This window comes from Panulirus ornatus, chromosome 18, assembly GCF_036320965.1.
Source record: "Panulirus ornatus isolate Po-2019 chromosome 18, ASM3632096v1, whole genome shotgun sequence".
Taxonomy (NCBI): Eukaryota; Metazoa; Arthropoda; class Malacostraca; order Decapoda; family Palinuridae; genus Panulirus; species Panulirus ornatus.
Window position 1 is genome coordinate 52,025,363 of NC_092241.1, and position 23,360 is coordinate 52,048,722.

General features: G+C 41.0%; 1 protein-coding gene across 2 annotated transcripts in view; it reads left to right on the plus strand.

Moving 5' to 3' along the window:
• Vps15 (vacuolar protein sorting 15) overlaps nt 1-23,360 on the plus strand; it is a 148,469-nt gene that overhangs the window by 7,039 nt on the left and 118,070 nt on the right. The window contains exons 1-4 of one of the 2 annotated variants that reach the window (XM_071673213.1): nt 5,659-5,797; nt 7,335-7,437; nt 10,362-10,542; nt 15,615-15,764. In XM_071673213.1, coding sequence (XP_071529314.1) covers nt 7,346-7,437; nt 10,362-10,542; nt 15,615-15,764 — 423 coding nt within the window. In that variant the 5' untranslated portion in view covers nt 5,659-5,797; nt 7,335-7,345. Of the gene's footprint in view, nt 1-5,658; nt 5,798-7,334; nt 7,438-10,361; nt 10,543-15,614; nt 15,765-23,360 lie in introns of those variants that run through there. The other variant, XM_071673214.1, reaches the window with a different exon arrangement.

The following is a 23,360-nucleotide window of genomic DNA, read 5'->3' on the forward strand; positions in this document are numbered from 1 at the left end:
ATGTTCAGGCCCCGATCACACAAAATCTTTTTCACTCCATCTTTCCACCTCCAATTTGGTCTCCCACTTCTCCTCGTTCCCTCCACCTCCGACACATATATCCTCTTGGTCAATCTTTCCTCACTCATTCTCTCCATGTGCCCAAACCATTTCAAAACACCCTCTTCTGCTCTCTCAACCACGCCCTTTTTATTTCCACACATCTCTCTTACCCTTACGTTACTTATTCGATCAAACCACCTCACACCACACATTGTCCTCAAACATCTCATTTCCAGCACATCCATCCTCCTGCGCACAACTCTATCCATAGCCCACGCCTCGCAACCATGCAACATTGTTGGAACCACTATTCCTTCAAACATACCCATTTTTGCTTTCCGAGATAATGTTCTCGACTTCCACACATTCTTCAAGGCTCCCAGAATTTTCGCCCCCTCCCCCACCCTATGATCCACTTCCGCTTCCATGGTTCCATCCGCTGCCAGATCCACTCCCAGATATCTAAAACACTTTACTTCCTCCAGTTTTTCTCCATTCAAACTCACCTCCCAATTGACTTGACCCTCAACCCTACTATACCTAATAACCTTGCTCTTATTCACATTTACTCTTAACTTTCTTCTTTCACACACTTTACCAAACTCAGTCACCAGCTTCTGCAGTTTCTCACATGAATCAGCCACCAGCGCTGTATCATCAGCGAACAACAACTGACTCACTTCCCAAGCTCTCTCATCCCCAACAGACTTCATACTTGCCCCTCTTTCCAAAACTCTTGCATTCACCTCCCTAACAACCCCATCCATAAACAAATTAAACAACCATTGAGACATCACACACCCCTGCCGCAAACCTACATTCACTGAGAACCAATCACTTTCCTCTCTTCCTACACGTACACATGCCTTACATCCTCGATAAAAACTTTTCACTGCTTCTAACAACTTGCCTCCCACACCATATATTCTTAATACCTTCCACAGAGCATCTCTATCAACTCTATCATATGCCTTCTCCAGATCCATAAATGCTACATACAAATCCATTTGCTTTTCTAAGTATTTCTCACATACATTACTTAAAGCAAGCACCTGATCCACACATCCTCTACCACTTCTGAAACCACACTGCTCTTCCCCAATCTGATGCTCTGTACATGCCTTCACCCTCTCAATCAATACCCTCCCATATAATTTACCAGGAATACTCAACAAACTTATACCTCTGTAATTTGAGCACTCACTCTTATCCCCTTTGCCTTTGTACAATGGCACTATGCACGCATTCCGCCAATCCTCAGGCACCTCTCCATGAGTCATACATACATTAAATAACCTTACCAACCAGTCAATAATACAGTCACCCCCTTTTTTAATAAATTCCACTGCAATACCATCCAAACCTGCTGCCTTGCCGGCTTTCATCTTCCGCAAAGCTTGTACTGCCTCTTCTCTGTTTACCAAATCAGTTTCCCTAACCCTCTCACTTTGCACACCACCTCGACCAAAACACCCTATATCTGCCACTCTATCATCAAACACATTCAACAAACCTTCAAAATACTCACTCCATCTCCTTCTCACATCACCACTACTTGTTATCACCTCCCCATTTGTGCCCTTCACTGAAGTTCCCATTTGCTCCCTTGTCTTACGCACTTTATTTACCTCCTTCCAGAACATCTTTTTATTCTCCCTAAAATTTAATGATACTCTCTCACCCCAACTCTCATTTGCAATCTTTTTCACCTCTTGCACCTTTCTCTTGACCTCCTGTCTCTTTCTTTTATACATCTCCCACTCAATTGCATTTTTTCCCTGCAAAAATCGTCCAAATGCCTCTCTCTTCTCTTTCACTAATAATCTTACTTCTTCATCCCACCACTCACTACCCTTTCTAATCAACCCACCTCCCACTCTTCTCATGCCACAAGCACCTTTTGCGCAATCCATCACTGATTCCCTAAATACATCCCATTCCTCCCCCACTCCCCTTACTTCCATTGTTCTCACCTTTTTCCATTCTGTACTCAGTCTCTCCTGGTACTTCCTCACACAAGTCTCCTTCCCAAGCTCACTTACTCTCACCACCCTCTTCATTGTTCTCACCTTTTTCCATTCTGTACTCAGTCTCTCCTGGTACTTCCTCACACAAGTCTCCTTCCCAAGCTCACTTACTCTCACCACCCTCTTCACCCCAACATTCACTCTTCTTTTCTGAAAACCCATACAAATCTTCACCTTATCCTCCACAAGATAATGATCAGACATCCCTCCAGTTGCACCTTCAGCACATTAACATCCAAAAGTCTCTCTTTCGCGCGCCTGTCAATTAACACGTAATCCAGTAACGCTCTCTGGCCATCTCTCCTACTTACATACGTATACTTATGTACATCTCGCTTTTTAAACCAGGTATTCCCAATCACCAGTCCTTTTTCAGCACATAAATCTACAAGCTCTTCACCATTTCCATTTACAACACTGAACACCCCATGTATACCAATTATTCCCTCAACTGCCATATTACTCACCTTTGCATTCAAATCACCCATCACTCTAACACACTCATTCAGCTGCTCCCAAAACACTTGCCTCTCATGATCTTTCTTCTCATGCCCAGGTGCATATGCACCAATAATCACCCATCTCTCTCCATCAACTTTCAGTTTTACCCATATTAATCGAGAATTTACTTTCTTACATTCTATCACATACTCCCACAACTCCTGTTTCAGGAGTACTGCTACTCCTTCCCTTGCTCTTGTCCTCTCACTAACCCCTGACTTTACTCCCAAGACATTCCCAAACCACTCTTCCCCTTTACCCTTGAGCTTCGTTTCACTCAGAGCCAAAACATCCAGGTTCCTTTCCTCAAACATACTACCTATCTCTCCTTTTTTGACATCTTGGTTACATCCACACACATTTAGACACACCAGTCTGAGCCTTCGAGGAGGATGAGCACTCCCCGCGTGACTCCTTCTTCTGTTTCCCATTTTAGAAAGTAAAAAAAAAAAAAAAAAGAAATACAAGGAGGGGAGGATTTCTGGCCCCCCGCTCCCGTCCCCTCTATATATATATATATATATATATATATATATGGTGATGTGAGAAGGAGATGGAGTGAGTATTTTGAAGGTTTGTTGAATGTGTTTGATGATAGAGTGGCAGATATAGGGTGTTTTGGTCGAGGTGGTGTGCAAAGTGAGAGGGTTAGGGAAAATGATTTGGTAAACAGAGAAGAGGTAGTAAAAGCTTTGCGGAAGATGAAAGCCGGCAAGGCAGCAGGTTTGGATGGTATTGCAGTGGAATTTATTAAAAAAGGGGGTGACTGTATTGTTGACTGGTTGGTAAGGTTATTTAATGTATGTATGACTCATGGTGAGGTGCCTGAGGATTGGCGGAATGCGTGCATAGTGCCATTGTACAAAGGCAAAGGGGATAAGAGTGAGTGCTCAAATTACAGAGGTATAAGTTTGTTGAGTATTCCTGGTAAATTATATGGGAGGATATTGATTGAGAGGGTGAAGGCATGTACAGAGCATCAGACTGGGGAAGAGCAGTGTGGTTTCAGAAGTGGTAGAGGATGTGTGGATCAGGTGTTTGCTTTGAAGAATGTATGTGAGAAATACTTAGAAAAGCAAATGGATTTGTATGTAGCATTTATGGATCTGGAGAAGGCATATGATAGAGTTGATAGAGATGCTCTGTGGAAGGTATTAAGAATATATGGTGTGGGAGGCAAGTTGTTAGAAGCAGTGAAAAGTTTTTATCGAGGATGTAAGGCATGTGTACGTGTAGGAAGAGAGGAAAGTGATTGGTTCTCAGTGAATGTAGGTTTGCGGCAGGGGTGTGTGATGTCTCCATGGTTGTTTAATTTGTTTATGGATGGGGTTGTTAGGGAGGTGAATGCAAGAGTTTTGGAAAGAGGGGCAAGTATGAAGTCTGTTGGGGATGAGAGAGCTTGGGAAGTGAGTCAGTTGTTGTTCGCTGATGATACAGCGCTGGTGGCTGATTCATGTGAGAAACTGCAGAAGCTGGTGACTGAGTTTGGTAAAGTGTGTGAAAGAAGAAAGTTAAGAGTAAATGTGAATAAGAGCAAGGTTATTAGGTACAGTAGGGTTGAGGGTCAAGTCAATTGGGGGGTAAGTTTGAATGGAGAAAAACTGGAGGAAGTGAAGTGTTTTAGATATCTGGGAGTGGATCTGGCAGCGGATGGAACCATGGAAGCGGAAGTGGATCATAGGGTGGGGGAGGGGGCGAAAATTCTGGGGGCCTTGAAGAATGTGTGGAAGTCGAGAACATTATCTCGGAAAGCAAAAATGGGTATGTTTGAAGGAATAGTGGTTCCAACAATGTTGTATGGTTGCGAGGCGTGGGCTATGGATAGAGTTGTGCGCAGGAGGATGGATGTGCTGGAAATGAGATGTTTGAGGACAATGTGTGGTGTGAGGTGGTTTGATCGAGTGAGTAACGTAAGGGTAAGAGAGATGTGTGGAAATAAAAAGAGCGTGGTTGAGAGAGCAGAAGAGGGTGTTTTGAAGTGGTTTGGGCACATTGAGAGGATGAGTGAGGAAAGATTGACCAAGAGGATATATGTGTCGGAGGTGGAGGGAACAAGGAGAAGAGGGAGACCAAATTGGAGGTGGAAAGATGGAGTGAAAAAGATTTTGTGTGATCGGGGCCTGAACATGCAGGAGGGTGAAAGGAGGGCAAGGAACAGAGTGAATTGGAGCGATGTGGTATACCGGGGCTGACGTGCTGTCAGTGGATTGAATCAAGGCATGTGAAGCGTCTGGGGTAAACCATGGAAAGCTGTGTAGGTATGTATATTTGTGTGTGTGTGTGTGTGTGTGTGTGTGTGTGTGTGTGTGTGTGTGTGTGTGTGTGTGTTTGTAATTTTCCAAAAGAAGGAGCAGAGAATGGGCCAAGTGAAAATATTCCCTCTTATGCTTAGTCCTCTGTTCCTGGCGCTACCTCGCTAACGCGGGAAATGGCGAATATATATATATATATATATATATATATATATATATATATATATATATATATATATATATATATATATATATATATTCGGCAAAGGCTGATTTTCTACCATGGGCTTCCGGTAACCTGAAAGATCCTTTCCGGGTATATAGGCTTTTCATTCCATGTAGTACCACAGTGTAGTGGAATCCACTGGAAAACATCATTGACTTTTCTATTACTTATATGTTTCTTTTATTACTTATCAACATTCACATATTAGTCAAGAATATGTATATTTTAGAGCTAATAAGGATTCTAATGCATTCTAATGCTTTCCAATACAAAGTACAATTTGTTGTTTCCAGCCCATTCATATTGCAGATCACGGACTGTAATGATCTGAACCATCAGTTCAAATCCTTTTTGATTATGTTCTCGATCCATTTGTATACATTTCTATAAAGTTGGGATATTTTTTGTTTGAAGGTAATCTTAAACATGGCTTTTAAAATGTTTGGTAGACAGTTTTTGGTTCTGGTGATAAGGTGGATATTTCCATGGGGCTCCAAAACCTGTCCAAGGGTGCACTGGTACTAGTAAGTCAGAGCTTAAAGTATATAATCCAGTTAGGTTCAATTTTTTATCTTGTGGTATAGCAAGCTCGCTGCGCGAAGTCGCTGGGTACTTTGTTTGCTGCAGCTGTTCGCTGGGTGGAGTCAGGCGAAAATGAGTGCTAGTCTAACAACATTTTTGATCAGCTGACGAGTGACAATGACAACAACACACTCATTATAATATTTATTGCCCCTGGAAGTAATTTTGTAAGTTCTTTGATGAGTTTGAAACTGAACAGACGTACCTGTTTATTAAACTTCTATGGAAGTGCAGTCATATGTTTGCAAAAGACTGCACATTAACAGTGGAGCCTTGTGTGAAACATTAACTCTGCTGGGATAATTCTCCATTAAGAAATCTCAGATTTCTCTCCCTATGATTTTAATTTTTTACTGATCAATAGATGTCTTTGAAGATATTGGTAAGGTTCTGGATTAGAGGCACCACATAAATAAATTCAGGATTTGACAAATACACATCAATGAGCTCCTGATTCTTGGTAGAAGTGATTTAGACCTGAGGAACGTGATTTGGAGCATTATATTTATTCGCACGGTAATAGATAATGTTAGTGGGGAAAATTTTAGATACAAATGCTTCTGAAAACTCACAGAATTAACGAAAACCGTTCATTATTCTTGTCATCAGCGTAGAGATACTGAAGTAATATTTTTGAGAAAAATACGTTGATGTTACGATGTTTGTGCTCAGGTGTTGGGAGGGCTGCTGAATGCATACTTCCCCCAACCACATATGATTGATATTTGAAGGGGAAGATAATGACAGTGTCATTGGAATATTTTGACTAAAACACTTATAGGTATAGCTAATTCATCTGTTGATAGATGGACGTGTTCTGTTTGATAAATTTTGATGAAAGCAGTACCACTGGATTCCTTACACTCTTGGTTTGAGAGAGTATGGGAATTTTATGAGTAGTTGCAGAAAAGTAATCAAAAACATAATTTCTTCATGTACGTTAAGAGCTAGGCATTTGTAGTTTAAGTAAAAATGCATTATCTACTGGATTGGATAATTCAAAGTACTAGCAGCATTGATGTAGTGGTAGGCACTACTGACAGCATTGGGTACCACAGACATGTTGAATCTGAACTAAGGTGGAAAACTGCCCACCATGGTCACTAGTAGCTTACTGTTTCTTTTTGGCAGCTCCAAGGACTCATCCTTTGTCAACCTACAATACACATGGGATTAACTTTTGGAGGGAAATTACATGCATAGATTATATGGTAATGCATACATTACTGTCCTTATTTTTTGCCATCTCATATTCCTCTAAAGTTGCAAGGCTGTTGTTCTTTCTGTATCCTATTCACAAAAACATGTATTTTTTTTACCTCTTTGATACCTCTTTAGTGTGTTTTAATGCGAATGTAGATAGTACAGTTTTAAACACTTTTTTATGATTCTAAAAGATAAATCATAAAGAGAGCTGTATTGAGAAGGGATCATATTAGGTTTAATGAATCATTGAGATCATGAATCATCAGTTTTTAGTTATATTTTGGTGTCAAGTGTGAGGGAAATGTCAATGATATAATAGGCTATATCATTGCTCTAGATGTATCATTGTCCTATGAAGCTTCTAAAAAAACAGTTTTGGTGATATTAGGTTTTGTGTTAATATCATATATGGTATGCTGCTGATGAAAATTCATGGAGTTTTGGTAGAATCATTAATAATAGATCATACAATAACTTGTGTCAAATTCCACATTTCAGAATAAATCACAATGGGCAATCAGCTTGCAGGCATTGCCCCATCGCAGATCTTTCCAGTGGAAACTTATCTTTCAGATCTTCCAGACATACAGTATGAAGCAAGGCAAGTTGTATGAAAGTGTATTTTTCAGTTGTATCATAAGGTTACTGCTGGGTTATAGAGCTGTATAAGCTGATAGGGACACATTATTCAGGAATAAATGAATTCAGCTTATAGGTTAAGATATGAGAGAGATAGTAAGTATTACAACACTTTTCTCCTCTGGTCTGTCCTGTGAGCATAAGATATATTATTTGGGATTACACAAGTCAGACTCTTTCCTCTCCTCAGTTTGGTGAAGAGGCACCAGCCTCCATTCACCCTTTCTGAACAACCCAAAGGTACTTAGAGCAGCTCACTTATTTTATGGGCCTACACTTGTTCAGTTAGCAACTGCCAGTTGGCTGACATTATCGACCCACCTCCTTCCAACTGCTTGGAGCCCATAATTTCTTTAGGACTGTGTGTGAGGCCAGGTGTGCTATGTCACTACCACCAGTCTCAGCTGGTTTTTCATGGACCAGTATCTTCTTCCTCTGCCTTATTCATTATGTTGTAATTTATGTACATTGCCTCTGAGCCAAACACTTCATCAACATTCTTCATGCTGAGTTCAAGCAACATATCTTAGATGGATTCCACACATCACAATAGTGGCAACAGACATCAGCAAAGTATTCGACATTGTCCTCTGACACATCCTCACACATAAAATACTTAACACCACTCTCCTCAACAATGACAAAAAGTGGCTGGCCAGTTTCATAGCCGACTGCCATGTCAGAGTTACTAACATTGGCTTCATCTTTAAAACTTTACATCAGAGTTCCTCGAGAAGCAGTTTTTTCTCAGCTCTCTTCAGCCTCTTCCTACATGCTCATGGCAGAATCAAGTTGGTGTCTGATTTTGAAAGAGTGTGTGAAAGGAGAAAGTTGAGGGTAAATATGAATAAACGCAAAGTTTTTATGTTTAGCAGTGAAGAGAGAGAAGTTATTTGAAGTGTGAGTTTGAATGGAGAGAACTTGAAGGATGTGGAGTGTTTTAGATCCCTGGGAGTGGATATGACAGTGAATCTAACCATGGGAGCTGAAGAAAGCTGTAGGGTGGGTGAGGGGGCAATGGTCTTAGGTGCAGTGAGGAATGTGTGGAAAGAGAGGTCACTGTTTAAGGGCAGTGTTAGGTATATTTGATGGTATAGTAGTCCCATCAGTGTTGTATGGATGGAAGGCAAAATATGTAAAGAAAGCAAGACCATTCCATTTGACAGTATAATGAGGCAGATAAAAGATTACATGAAGAACAAAGCTGCTGTTCCATACAACTTCATAAACTACAAAGGAAAAGGTGATTAAATTACTAAGTAAATGGGTGCCGGCACACATTGAGGATAGTGTTGCAGTGTCAGAGTGGTGAGGCAGGTGCTGGAGAATTGCTTACCTGCCTCCCTTCCTACCTTCTCACCAGGCCAGGCAAGCAGGAGCCCAAAATTGTGGATGGATGTGTCAGAAATTGAATTCCGTAGGACTGTATGTGGTGTGAGGAGGGTTGATCAAATAAGAAATGATAGGGTGAGAGAGAGGTGCGGTAGTAAGAGGAGTATGTATGAGAGAGCTAAAGAGGGTGTGTTGAAATGGTTTGGGATTGATTGGGCATATGGAGAGGATGACTAAGAGGGTATGCATGTCAGAAGTGGAGGGTACAAGGGAAAAGGGGAAACAACGAGGAGGTGGAACAATGGAGTGAAAGATGCTTTAACGGGTCAGGGCCTGAACATGCAGGAGGATATGAAACGTGCAAAGGTTAGAACAAATTGGAGCGATGTTGTATACAGGAGATGACATGTTGTCACTAGGTTGAACTAGGGTATATGAATCACTGGGAAAAACTATGGAAAGGTCTGTTGAATATGGCTATGGATAAGAGGCTGTGGTTTTGGTGCATTATGCATGATAACTAGAGTTGATGTGAGGAAATGAGGCCGTTTCTTCATGTATCCTGCATTGCCTTTCTAAGTAATATGGCAGATATGTATGAAAAATAAAAATGAATAATATTCATACTATTATTGTAGTCAGGAGGATGGATAGAAGAGATAATGAAGATGTGGAGAGGATATGTTGCATGAGGAAATTATTAGAAAGTCCATTAGGATGATATAGCTGAGCAGAATGTGTGACAGATGATAAGTTGGTCAAAAAGGTATGTAATAGTATAGTACAAGCTACAATTAAGAGAAGTAGAGTGGATGAAATAGATAGATGCAGAAAGAATTGATTATGTCAAGGGTTATTTCACTTGAAGCTGTTAAAGGAATGACTGGGGATTGGATGCAGTGCAAGTAGTCTGTGTATAGAGGTGGTGTGAATGGAGATGTCAGTTTCATGTGATAAAAAAACTTAGCAAACTGAAAAATGAGTGCTGAAGTGATTGTGGAAGTCCATGTTTTACTTTTAACACACTAGGCCTGGGTTGCAGATATGTATGAGAGATGAGAGATTATGCATGTGAACCATCTCATAATTATTGGGAAGGGAGTTAATGATGATGGACTGATTGGTAGCCTTATTGATATAATTTTCTCTTTCTTGTAGTCAGATGTATTCTTCAGTGAGTGAGTATACTAAGTATCTGTTAAAAAATTTGTACTCCTTAGTAATCTAATCATTTCATAAATCATGGCTAAAGTGTAATAGTATGTAGAACAGATACCAAAGTATAGTACATAAGGTCTGTCAGTCATTAAATCTGTTTCAAATATTGTTTATGTTTGCTTTTGAAGCTATGGGGTCTTTTCCAGCATGAAAATTTTGTGCTAAATTATTGGAGATCCCTGCACATTGACTGCCATTCACTGCGTATTCCAAGACCAGGTAGTATACAGTGCAGCGTATATGATATATTTCTTAGATTTCTACATTTGATTATTTAATTATTTATGGAAAGAACCTCTTGTAAAATATTTTTACCCTTTATCTTTTACTTTACAGTCTTGGCAGTACACGTTTCCTCAAGGTGGCAAAATGCCAAACGTGGGAAGGCCTGGTGGTTGTGAAAGTGTTTGTTATTCATGATCCATCACTGCAACTCTCTGTGTACAAGAAAATGGTTGAAGATGTGTCAACAAAGCTTATCACAGCAGCTAATTGCCTACAGTATCATTACTTAAAGGTATTTTTTAAAATGAGAATTTATTTTGCGTATAAAATCATTCTTAAAAAGTTGATGTACTTGTGTGTTTTTTATATCCCATTAGTTTTTGCCCTTAGATGAAAGAAAAAATAAAGAATATAAGAACATCAAAGTAAGGTAAGTTGTTAGAAGCAGTGAAAAGTTTTTATTGAGGATGTAAGGCATGTGTACGTGTAGGAAGAGAGGAAAGTGATTGGTTCTCAGTAAATGTTGGTTTGCGGCAGGGGTGCGTGATGTCTCCATGGTTGTTTAATTTGTTTATGGATGGGGTTGTTAGGGAGGTGAATGCAAGAGTTTTGGAAAGAGGGGCAAGTATGATTTCTGTTGTGGATGAGAGAGCTTGGAAAGTGAGTCAGTTGTTGTTCGCTGATGATACAACGCTGGTGGCTGATTCGGGTGAGAAACTGCAGAAGCTGGTGACTGAGTTTGGTAAAGTGTGTGAAAGAAGAAAGCTGAGAGTAAAATGTGAATAAGAGCAAGGTTATTAGGTACAGTAGGGTTGAGAGACAAGTCAAATGGGAGGTAAGTTTGAATGGAGAAAAACTGGAGGAAGTGAAGTGTTTTAGATATCTGGGAGTGGATTTGGCAGCAGATGGAAGCATGGGGCGGAAGTGAATCATAGGGTGGGGGAGGGGGTGAAAGTTCTGGGAGCGTTGAAAAATGTGTGGAAGTCGAGAACATTATCTTGGAAAGCAAAAATGGGTATGTTTGAAGGAATAGTGGTTCCAACAATGTTATACAGTTGCGAGGCATGGGCTATGGATAGAGTTGTGCGCAGGAGGTTGGATGTGCTGGAAATGAGATGTTTGAGGACAATATGTGGTGTGGGGTGGTTTGATTGAGTAAGTAATGAAAGGGTAAGAGAGATGTGTGGTAATAAAAAGAGTGTGGTTGAGAGAGCAGAAGAGGGTGTTTTGAAATGGTTTGGTCACATGGAGAGAATGAGTGCGGAAAGATTGACAAAGAGGATATATGTGTCAGAGGTGGAGGGAACGAGGAGAAGTGGGAGACCAAATTGGATGTGGAAAGATGGGGTGAAAAAGATTTTGAGTGATTGAGGCCTGAACATGCAGGAGGGTGAAAGGCATGCAAGGAATAGAGTGAATTGGAACGATGTGGTATACCGTGGTTGGCATGCTGTCAGTGGATTGAACCAGGGCATGTGAAGCATCTGGGGTAAACCATGGAAAGTTTTGTGGGGCCTGGATGTGGAAAGAGAGCTGTGGTTTCGGTGCATTATACATGACAGCTAGAGACTGAGCGCATGTGATATTCTTTCAAGCTATGGTGGGAGATTGTTAGTGACAAACATGAATTATTGATAGTGGAATCAAACAGTAGGTTGGATTTCAGATGAGGAGGTAGTATCATTAGAAGTGCATATGAAGCCTAGAGCAGTTAACCTGGGAATCCGCATATGAGGCTAAGAGCAGTGGAAAGGCTTGTATTTGAGTTGAGGAGTTCAAAGACTTTGGACAAGGCAGAAGTAAAAGTGATAGGATGATTAGAAAGGTTGCAACAGTCCCATCTGTTAGGGATGGGCTCCATGAAGTCATGCTTCAATGAGAAGGGAAAGTTGAGGTTTATTCAGAGATGAAATAGATGAGCAAGGATTGGGGCTAACTCAGAGGCATGCCTTCTTTATATCTTGCAGAACATTTTATTTGAGCAATTCCTACCATTTGTTAAGAGTTAATTACTTATATGTACAGTGTGGTGATTGAGTTTTGTACTCTTGCGGCCCTATTTTCTAAAAATATATAATTTCAAATAGTTTTTCAACATTTCAACATTTCTTGTAATTGCTTTGATTCAATGATCACTCATTTACTTTATAAGTGTGTATTTATGTCATTGTAATTTCTTATTTGCACTGTATGTTGTGAGTTCTACACTCATTAGGCCCCAACAAACATAACTGAGTGGAAAACTGCATTATTTATTGTCATACATTTGTAAGGGAATTGCTGTGCAAGGATCATACTAAACTTCAGAAAATTGTTTTAATATGAGTAATAAATTCATGAGACAGGAATTGAACATAGGTCTTGTTGACAACAATACACATCCAAACCATGGAAAACTGCATTATATAATGTCGTACATTTGCAAGGGACTTGCTGTGCAAGGTTCATAATAAACTTCTGAAAATTGTTTTGATTTTAGATTTTTTTTTTTTTTTGCTTTGTCGCTGTCTCCCGCATTTGCGAGGTAGCACAAGGAAACAGACGAAAGAAATGGCCCAACCCACCCCCATACACATGTATATACATACGTCCACACACGCAAATATACATACCCACACAGCTTTCCATGGTTTACCTCAGACGCTTCACATGCCCTGATTCAATCCACTGACAGCACGTCAACCCCGGTATACCACATCGATCCAATTCACTCTATTCCTTGCCCTCCTTTCACCCTCCTGCATGTTCAGGCCCCGATCACACAAAATCTTTTTCACTCCATCTTTCCACCTCCAATTTGGTCTCCCACTTCTCCTCGTTCCCTCCACCTCCGACACATATATCCTCTTGGTCAATCTTTCCTCACTCATTCTCTCCATGTGCCCAAATCATTTCAAAACACCCTCTTCTGCTCTCTCAACCACGCTCTTTTTATTTCCACACATCTCTCTTACCCTTACATTACTTACTCGATCAAACCACCTCACACCACACATTATCCTCAAACATCTCATTTCCAGCACATCCACCCTCCTGCGCACAACTCTATCCATAGCCCACGCCTCGCAACCATACAACATTGTTGGAACCACTATTCCTTCAAACATACCCATTTTTGCTTTCCGAGATAATGTTTTCGACTTCCACACATTCTTCAAGGCTCCCAGGATCTTCGCCCCCTTCCCCACCCTATGATTCACCTCCGCTTCCATGGTTCCATCCGCTGCCAGATCCACTCCCAGATATCTAAAACACTTTACCTCCTCCAGTTTTTCTCCATTCAAACTTACCTCCCAATTGACTTGACCCTCAACCCTACTGTACCTAATAACCTTGCTCTTATTCACATTTACTCTTAACTTTCTTCTTTCACACACTTTACCAAACTCAGTCACCAGCTTCTGCAGTTTCTCACATGAATCAGCCACCAGCTCTGTATTATCAGCGAACAACAACTGACTCACTTCCCAAGCCCTCTCATCCACAACAGACTTCATACTTGCCCCTCTTTCCAAAACTTTTGCATTCACCTCCCTAACAAACCCATCCATAAACAAATTAAACAACCATGGAGACGTCACACACCCCTGCCGCAAACCTACATTCACTGGGAACCAGTCACTTTCCTCTCTTCCTACACGTACACATGCCTTACATCCTCGATAAAAACTTTTCACTGCTTCTAACAACTTGCCTCCCACACCATATATTCTTAATACCTTCCACAGAGCATCTCTATCAACTCTATCATATGCCTTCTCCAGATCCATAAATGCTACATACAAATCCATTTGCTTTTCTAAGTATTTCTCACATACATTCTTCAAAGCAAACACCTGATCCACACATCCTCTACCACTTCTGAAACCACACTGCTCTTCCCCAGTCTGATGCTCTGTACATGCCTTCACCCTCTCAATCAATACCCTCCCATATAATTTACCAGGAATACTCAACAAACTTATACCTCTGTAATTTGAGCACTCACTCTTATCCCCTTTGCCTTTGTACAATGGCACTATGCACGCATTCCGCCAATCCTCAGGCACCTCACCATGAGTCATACATACATTAAATAACCTTACCAACCAGTCAATAATACAGTCACCCCCTTTTTTAGTAAATTCCACTGCAATACCATCCAAACCTGCTGCCTTGCCGGCTTTCATCTTCCGCAAAGCTTTCACTACCTTTTCTCTGTTTACCAAATCGTTTTCCCTAACCCTCTCACTTTGCACACCACCTCGACCAAAACACGCTATATCTGCCACTCTATCATCAAACACATTCAACAAACCTTCAAAATACTCACTCCATCTCCTTCTCACATCACCACTACTTGATTTTAGATATGAATAATAAATTCATGAGACAGGAATTAAACATAGGCCTTCTTGGTGATAATCACACATCCAAACCATGGAACTAAAATATATGTGATGATGAAGGAAGTGTAGTACTGTGGAAAGGAATATGAAGGGTAACTTCAGATACCAAAAAATGGCATTACAATGATACCCAATATCAGTAGCCCCCAAAACAAATGATGAAACAACTAAAGAAAGAAATTATACTATGAGTATGACTCATGATGAAAATACATCAATGTCCAATTTCAGATCAATGAATGATCTTTCAAAACTGAAGAGTACGAAGGAATAAAAAGTTCCTCATTGTAAACAAAGCTAGATGGCCTGTGTCCTGTGTATAATTATTTCCTTAATTAGGGTGAATGGACCAACCATTTGTTCCTCAACACAAAAAGAGGCATTGATGAAACAGGATGCTTGGTTTCTTGAAGAGAAGGTTTGATGAAAGCCGTAGAAGGAGATGAAAGGGATATAAGGAAGACACAGACTAATGGGTTCTGGTGAAATGAGCATAGAGGAGTGAATATTTGGACTGAGTGTGTTCACTACATCCAGAGTTAAGCTTGCTCCTTAAGACAAGTTGGTGGTGAGCAGTGGTTTAAGATGGTGATCCTGTCCTTGATGACAAATAGTGAAATTACCCACAGGTTATTACTAGAAGTTTGCGTTTTATTTCAAAATAAGCAAGGCTCTGTCATATACTTTGCTCACTTGCTGACTTCTGGTGGGAAGAAATATGAATTAGATAGTTTTGTATTGACTGCTCAGTAATGTGAACCATTTGTAGGATAGCTGATATCAGATGTTATAATTGAGTGACTTTAGTAATCCAGTACATATATCATGGATGAATCATGGTGAGTAGCCATCACAAGACTCTGGTTATAATCTGCTCAAATATAACCCTTTGTCTTTAGTTTAGATCATATTAATTGGTTAATCATCTGGTACATTATTTGTAAAATTTGTAATTTTTTTCTATTTTCCATTTCAGTTAACAGAAAAATCAGGCTTGATGTTCAGACAGTATGTTAAGAGTAACCTGTATGACCGAATCTCCACAAGACCCTTTTTAAGCTGCATTGAGAAAAAATGGCTGGCTTTTCAGATTCTTTGTGCTCTCAACCAAGCACACCAGCAAGGGGTATGTTAACTCATTACTTTGTTAATAAAATGAAGACAATAATCACTCTGAAATCTGTTGATTTGTTTAATGGATCCTTTTTTTAGATTATGCTATCATTCATAACAGTGATTTTATTCTTAGATCTGTACTAGTACAGTCCTTGTGGAAGCAGTTTTTGGTACTTTCCAGAATAAGTAAACTGTGTTATGTCCATATCTAGATAGTACCTACAGTATCAGAGTATTTGAAATTATTGTGAGGGAATTTTTTAGTAGTTATTGATTGATAATATACTTTTGCTTATTCTCATATCTTGTGTTTTTGCAATGAGATACAAACTGCAGATTGACCACTGATATAACTATATTTTTTCATAATTATATTATTTGCTGTTTTCTGCATTAGTGATGTAGTATCAGGCACAGATGAAGAAGCAGCACTCATTTGCTCACATTCACTCCATACCTGTCATATACAATACACCAAAACAAAAACTCCTGTTCACAGCCAAACCCCACAGACCTTTCAGTGGTTTCTTGTCACCACTTCATATGCCTTAGTCTGACCCATTGACACCACATCCATCCCTGAGCATCATATTATTTTGTCCCATGCATGACTCAAACACTTCAGCAAGTTCAGGCCCCAGTAACTCAAAGCATCTTTTGCTCCATCCCTCCCTCTTATCCTTGGTCTCCCTGTCCTCCTTATTTTCTTTACTCCTGACAGATTCATGTACTACCAAGGGTCAGGTACATTGGTTTGAATTCTGGTTACAGCAGTTGGTCAACAGTCATCCCAGCTGTTTATCCTACCTTAGGGGTTGGTCAGTTAAATGGATACTTGCTCTATATGACATGCCGTTAATGAATTGAACCAGGGCATGGATGTGGAAAGGGAGTTGTGGTTTTGGTGCATTACACATGACAGCTAGAGACTGAGTGTGAACGTATGTGGCCTTTGTCTTTTCTTTTCCTAGCATTACCTCACATGCACACGGGGGGAGGGGGGGTGCCATTTCACGTGTGGCAGGGTGGTCCGGGAATGGATGAAGGCAGCATGTATGAATATGTACATCTGTATATATGTATATGTCTGTGTATGTATATGTATGTATATGTTGAAATATATAGTTGTGTATATGTGTGTGTGTGGGCATTTATGTATATACATGTGTATGTGGGTGGGTTAGGCCATTTTTTTCGTCTGTTTCCTTGTGCTACGTCACTAACGCTGGAGACAGCGACAAAGAATGATAAAGAATAAAAAATAGATATATACATGATGTATTTTTTTTTACATGTACTTAATCGCCGTTTCCCGCTTCAGCGAGATAGGGCTAGGAAACAGACAAGAATAGCTCATCCACTTATATACACATATATATATATATGAAAGCCGGCAAGGCAGCAGGTTTGGATGGTATTGCAGTGGAATTTATTAAAAAAGGGGGTGACTGTATTGTTGACTGGTTGGTAAGGTTATTTAATGTATGTATGACTCATGGTGAGGTGCCTGAGGATTGGCGGAATGCGTGCATAGTGCCATTGTACAAAGGCAAAGGGGATAAGAGTGAGTGCTCAAATTACAGAGGTATAAGTTTGTTGAATATTCCTGGTAAATTATATGGGAGGGTATTGATTGAGAGGGTGAAGGCATGTACAGAGCATCAGATTGGGGAAGAGCAGTGTGGTTTCAGAAGTGGTAGAGGATGTGTGGATCAGGTGTTTGCTTTGAAGAATGTATGTGAGAAATACTTAGAAAAGCAAATGGATTTGTATGTAGCATTTATGGATCTGGAGAAGGCATATGATAGAGTTGATAGAGATGCTCTGTGGAAGGTATTAAGAATATATGGTGTGGGAGGAAAGTTGTTAGAAGCAGTGAAAAGTTTTTATCGAGGATGTAAGGCATGTGTACGTGTAGGAAGAGAGGAAAGTGATTGGTTCTCAGTGAATGTAGGTTTGCGGCAGGAGTGTGTGATGTCTCCATGGTTGTTTAATTTGTTTATGGATGGGGTTGTTAGGGAGGTGAATGCAAGAGTTTTGGAAAGAGGGGCAAGTATGAAGTCTGTTGTGGATGAGAGAGCTTGGGAAGTGAGTCAGTTGTTGTTCGCTGATGATACAGCGCTGGTGGCTGATTCATGTGAGAAACTGCAGAAGCTGGTGACTGAGTTTGGTAAAGTGTGTGGAAGAAGAAAGTTAAGAGTAAATGTGAATAAGAGCAAGGTTATTAGGTACAGTAGGGTTGAGGGTCAAGTCAATTGGGAGGTGAGTTTGAATGGAGAAACTGGAGGAAGTGAAGTGTTTTAGATATCTGGGAGTGGATCTGGCAGCGGATGGAACCATGGAAGCGGAAGTGGATCATAGGGTGGGGGAGGGGGCGAAAATTCTGGGAGCCTTGAAGAATGTGTGGAAGTCGAGAACATTATCTCGGAAAGCAAAAATGGGTATGTATGAAGGAATAGTGGTTCCAACAATGTTGTATGGTTGCGAGGCGTGGGCTATGGATAGAGTTGTGCGCAGGAGGATGGATGTGCTGGAAATGAGATGTTTGAGGACAATGTGTGGTGTGAGGTGGTTTGATCGAGTGAGTAACGTAAGGGTAAGAGAGATGTGTGGAAATAAAAAGAGCGTGGTTGAGAGAGCAGAAGAGGGTGTTTTGAAGTGGTTTGGGCACATGGAGAGGATGAGTGAGGAAAGATTGACCAAGAGGATATATGTGTCGGAGGTGGAGGGAACAAGGAGAAGAGGGAGACCAAATTGGAGGTGGAAAGATGGAGTGAAAAAGATTTTGTGTGATCGGGGCCTGAACATGCAGGAGGGTGAAAGGAGGGCAAGGAATAGAGTGAATTGGAGCGATGTGGTATACTGGGGTTGACGTGCTGTCAGTGGATTGAATCAAGGCATGTGAAGCGTCTGGGGTAAGCCATGGAAAGCTGTGTAGGTATGTATATGTGCGTGTGTGGACGTATGTATATACATGTGTATGGGGGGGGTTCGGCCATTTCTTTCGTCTGTTTCCTTGCGCTACCTCGCAAACGCGGGAGACAGCGACAAAGTATAATAAAAAAAATAAATAAAAATATATATATTGATGAGAACTGCTATTGACGTTTGTGTAAATAAGTTATACATTTCCTTTTTCCATAGCCAGAGGTTGAACCATTATGTGACATTCATTTGTTCATTCATTTCAAGCTAGAAGTTTCAATTTTCTAAATTGTTTCTTACATTTTTCATATGTATATATATATGTATGTGTGTGTGTGTGTGTATATGTGCGTATGTATGTGTATGTGTGTGTATGTGTATATGTATATATATATGTATATTATCCCTGGGGATAGGGGTGAAAGAATACTTCCCACGTATTCCTCGCGTGTCGTAGAAAGCGACTAGAGGGGACGGGAGCGGGGGGCCAGAAATCCTCCCCTCCTTGTATTAACTTTCTAAAATGGGAAACAGAAGAAGGAGTCACGCGGGGAGTGCTCATCCTCCTCGAAGGCTCAGAGTGGGGTGCCTAAATGTGTGTGGATGTAACCAAGATGTGAAAAAAGGAGAGATAGGTAGTATGTTTGAGGAAAGGAACCTGGATGTTTTGGCTCTGAGTGAAACGAAGCTCAAGGGTAAAGGGGAAGAGTGGTTTGGGAATGTCTTGGGAGTAAAGTCAGGGGTTAGTGAGAGGGCAAGAGCAAGGGAAGGAGTAGCAATACTCCTGAAACAGGAGTTGTGGGAGTATGTGATAGAATGTAAGAAAGTAAATTCTCGATTAATATGGGTAAAACTGAAAGTTGATGGAGAGAGGTGGGTGATTATTGGTGCATATGCACCTGGGCATGAGAAGAAAGATCATGAGAGGCAAGTGTTTTGGGAGCAGCTGAATGAGTGTGTTAGTGGTTTTGATGCATGAGACCGGGTTATAGTGATGGGTGATTTGAATGCAAAGGTGAGTAATGTGGCAGTTGAGGGAATAATTGGTATACATGGGGTGTTCAGTGTTGTAAATGGAAATGGTGAAGAGCTTGTAGATTTATGTGCTGAAAAAGGACTGATGATTGGGAATACGTGGTTTAAAAAGCGAGATATACATAAGTATACTTATGTAAGTAGGAGAGATGGCCAGAGAGCGTTATTGGATTACGTGTTAATTGACAGGCGTGCGAAAGAGAGACTTTTGGATGTTAATGTGCTGAGAGGTGCAACTGGAGGGATGTCTGATCATTATCTTGTGGAGGCTAAGGTGAAGATTTGTATGGGTTTTCAGAAAAGAAGAGTGAATGTTGGGGTGAAGAGGGTGGTGAGAGTAAGTGAGCTTGGGAAGGAGACCTGTGTGAGGAAGTACCAGGAGAGACTGAGTACAGAATGGAAAAAGGTGAGAACAATGGAAGTAAGGGGAGTGGGGGAGGAATGGGATGTATTTAGGGAATCAGTGATGGATTGCGCAAAAGATGCTTGTGGCATGAGAAGAGTGGGAGGTGGGTTGATTAGAAAGCGTAGTGAGTGGTGGGATGAAGAAGTAAGAGTATTAGTGAAAGAGAAGAGAGAGGCATTTGGACGATTTTTGCAGGGAAAAAATGCAAGTGAGTGGGAGATGTATAAAAGAAAGAGACAGGAGGTCAAGAGAAAGGTGCAAGAGGTGAAAAAAAGGGCAAATGAGAGTTGGGGTGAGAGACTATCAGTAAATTTTAGGGAGAATAAAAAGATGTTCTGGAAGGAGGTAAATAAAGTGCGTAAGACAAGGGAGCAAATGGGAACTTCAGTGAAGGGCGCAAATGGGGAGGTGATAACAAGTAGTGGTGATGTGAGAAGGAGATGGAGTGAGTATTTTGAAGGTTTGTTGAATGTGTTTGATGATAGAGTGGCAGATATAGGGTGTTTTGGTCGAGGTGGTGTGCAAAGTGAGAGGGTTAGGGAAAATGATTTGGTAAACAGAGAAGAGGTAGTGAAAGCTTTGCGGAAGATGAAAGCCGGCAAGGCAGCAGGTTTGGATGGTATTGCAGTGGAATTTATTAAAAAAGGGGGTGACTGTATTGTTGACTGGTTGGTAAGGTTATTTAATGTATGTATGAATCATGGTGAGGTGCCTGAGGATTGGCAGAATGCGTGCATAGTGCCATTGTACAAAGGCAAAGGGGATAAGAGTGAGTGCTCAAATTACAGAGGTATAAGTTTGTTGAGTATTCCTGGTAAATTATATTGGAGGGTATTGATTGAGAGGGTGAAGGCATGTACAGAGCATCAGATTGGGGAAGAGCAGTGTGGTTTCAGAAGTGGTAGAGGATGTGTGGATCAGGTGTTTGCTTTGAAGAATGTATGTGAGAAATACTTAGAAAAGCAAATGGATTTGTATGTAGCATTTATGGATCTGGAGAAGGCATATGATAGAGTTGATAGAGATGCTCTGTGGAAGGTATTAAGAATATATGGTGTGGGAGGCAAGTTGTTAGAAGCAGTGAAAAGTTTTTATCGAGGATGTAAGGCATGTGTACGGGTAGGAAGAGAGGAAAGTGATTGGTTCTCAGTGAATGTAGGTTTGCGGCAGGGGTGTGTGATGTCTCCATGGTTGTTTAATTTGTTTATGGATGGGGTTGTTAGGGAGGTAAATGCAAGAGTTTTGGAAAGAGGGGCAAGTATGAAGTCTGTTGGGGATGAGAGAGCTTGGGAAGTGAGTCAGTTGTTGTTCGCTGATGATACAGCGCTGGTGGCTGATTCATGTGAGAAACTGCAGAAGCTGGTGACTGAGTTTGGTAAAGTGTGTGGAAGAAGAAAGTTAAGAGTAAATGTGAATAAGAGCAAGGTTATTAGGTACAGTAGGGTTGAGGGTCAAGTCAATTGGGAGGTGAGTTTGAATGGAGAAAAACTGGAGGAAGTGAAGTGTTTTAGATATCTGGGAGTGGATCTGGCAGCGGATGGAACCATGGAAGCGGAAGTGGATCATAGGGTGGGGGAGGGGGCGAAAATTCTGGGGGCCTTGAAGAATGTGTGGAAGTCGAGAACAGTATCTCGGAAAGCAAAAATGGGTATGTTTGAAGGAATAGTGGTTCCAACAATGTTGTATGGTTGCGAGGCGTGGGCTATGGATAGAGTTGTGCGCAGGAGGATGGAGGTGCTGGAAATGAGATGTTTGAGGACAATGTGTGGTGTGAGGTGGTTTGATCGAGTGAGTAACGTAAGGGTAAGAGAGATGTGTGGAAATAAAAAGAGCGTGGTTGAGAGAGCAGAAGAGGGTGTTTTGAAGTGGTTTGGGCACATGGAGAGAATGAGTGAGGAAAGATTGACCAAGAGGATATATGTGTCGGAGGTGGAGGGAACGAGGAGAAGAGGGAGACCAAATTGGAGGTGGAAAGATGGAGTGAAAAAGATTTTGTGTGATCGGGGCCTGAACATGCAGGAGGGTGAAAGGAGGGCAAGGAATAGAGTGAATTGGAGCGATGTGGTATACCGGGGTTGACGTGCTGTCAGTGGATTGAATCAAGGCATGTGAAGCGTCTGGGGTAAGCCATGGAAAGCTGTGTAGGTATGTATATGTGCGTGTGTGGACGTATGTATATACATGTGTATGGGGGGGGTTGGCCATTTCTTTCGTCTGTTTCCTTGCGCTACCTCGCAAACGCGGGAGACAGCGACAAAGTATAATAAAAAAAATAAATAAAAATATATATATTATAGAACTCTATTGACGTTTAGTTAAATAAGTTATACATTTCCTTTTTCATACCAGAGGTTGACATTATGTGACATTCATATGTTCATTCATTTCAAGCTAGAAGTTATTTTCTAATTGTTTTACATTCATATTATAATATTATATTTATTTGTGTGTGGTGTGTGTATATGTGCGTATGTATGTGTATGTGTGTGTATGTGTATATGTTATAAAATATGTATATTATCCTGGGGATAGGGGTGAAAGAATACTTCCACGTATCCTCGCGTGTCGTAGAAAGCGACTAGAGGGGACGGGAGCGGGGGGCCAGAAATCCTCCCTCCTTGTATTAACTTTCTAAAATGGGAAACAGAAGAAGGAGTCACGCGGGGAGTGCTCATCCTCTCGAAGGCTCAGAGTGGGGTGCCTAAATGTGTGTGGATGTAACCAAGATGTGAAAAAAGGAGAGATAGGTAGTATGTTTGAGGAAAGGAACCTGGATGTTTTGGCTCTGAGTGAAACGAAGCTCAAGGGTAAAGGGGAAGAGTGGTTTGGGAATGTCTTGGGAGTAAAGTCAGGGGTTAGTGAGAGGGAAAGAGCAAGGGAAGGAGTAGCAGTACTCCTGAAACAGGAGTTGTGGGAGTATGTGATAGAATGTAAGAAAGTAAATTCTCGATTAATATGGGTAAAACTGAAAGTTGATGGAGAGAGGGGGTGATTATTGGTGCATATGCACCTGGGCATGAGAAGAAAGATCATGAGAGGCAAGTGTTTTGGGAGCAGCTGAATGAGTGTGTTAGTGGTTTTGATGCATGAGACCGGGTTATAGTGATGGGTGATTTGAATGCAAAGGTGAGTAATGTGGCAGTTGAGGGAATAATTGGTATACATGGGGTGTTCAGTGTTGTAAATGGAAATGGTGAAGAGCTTGTAGATTTATGTGCTGAAAAAGGACTGATGATTGGG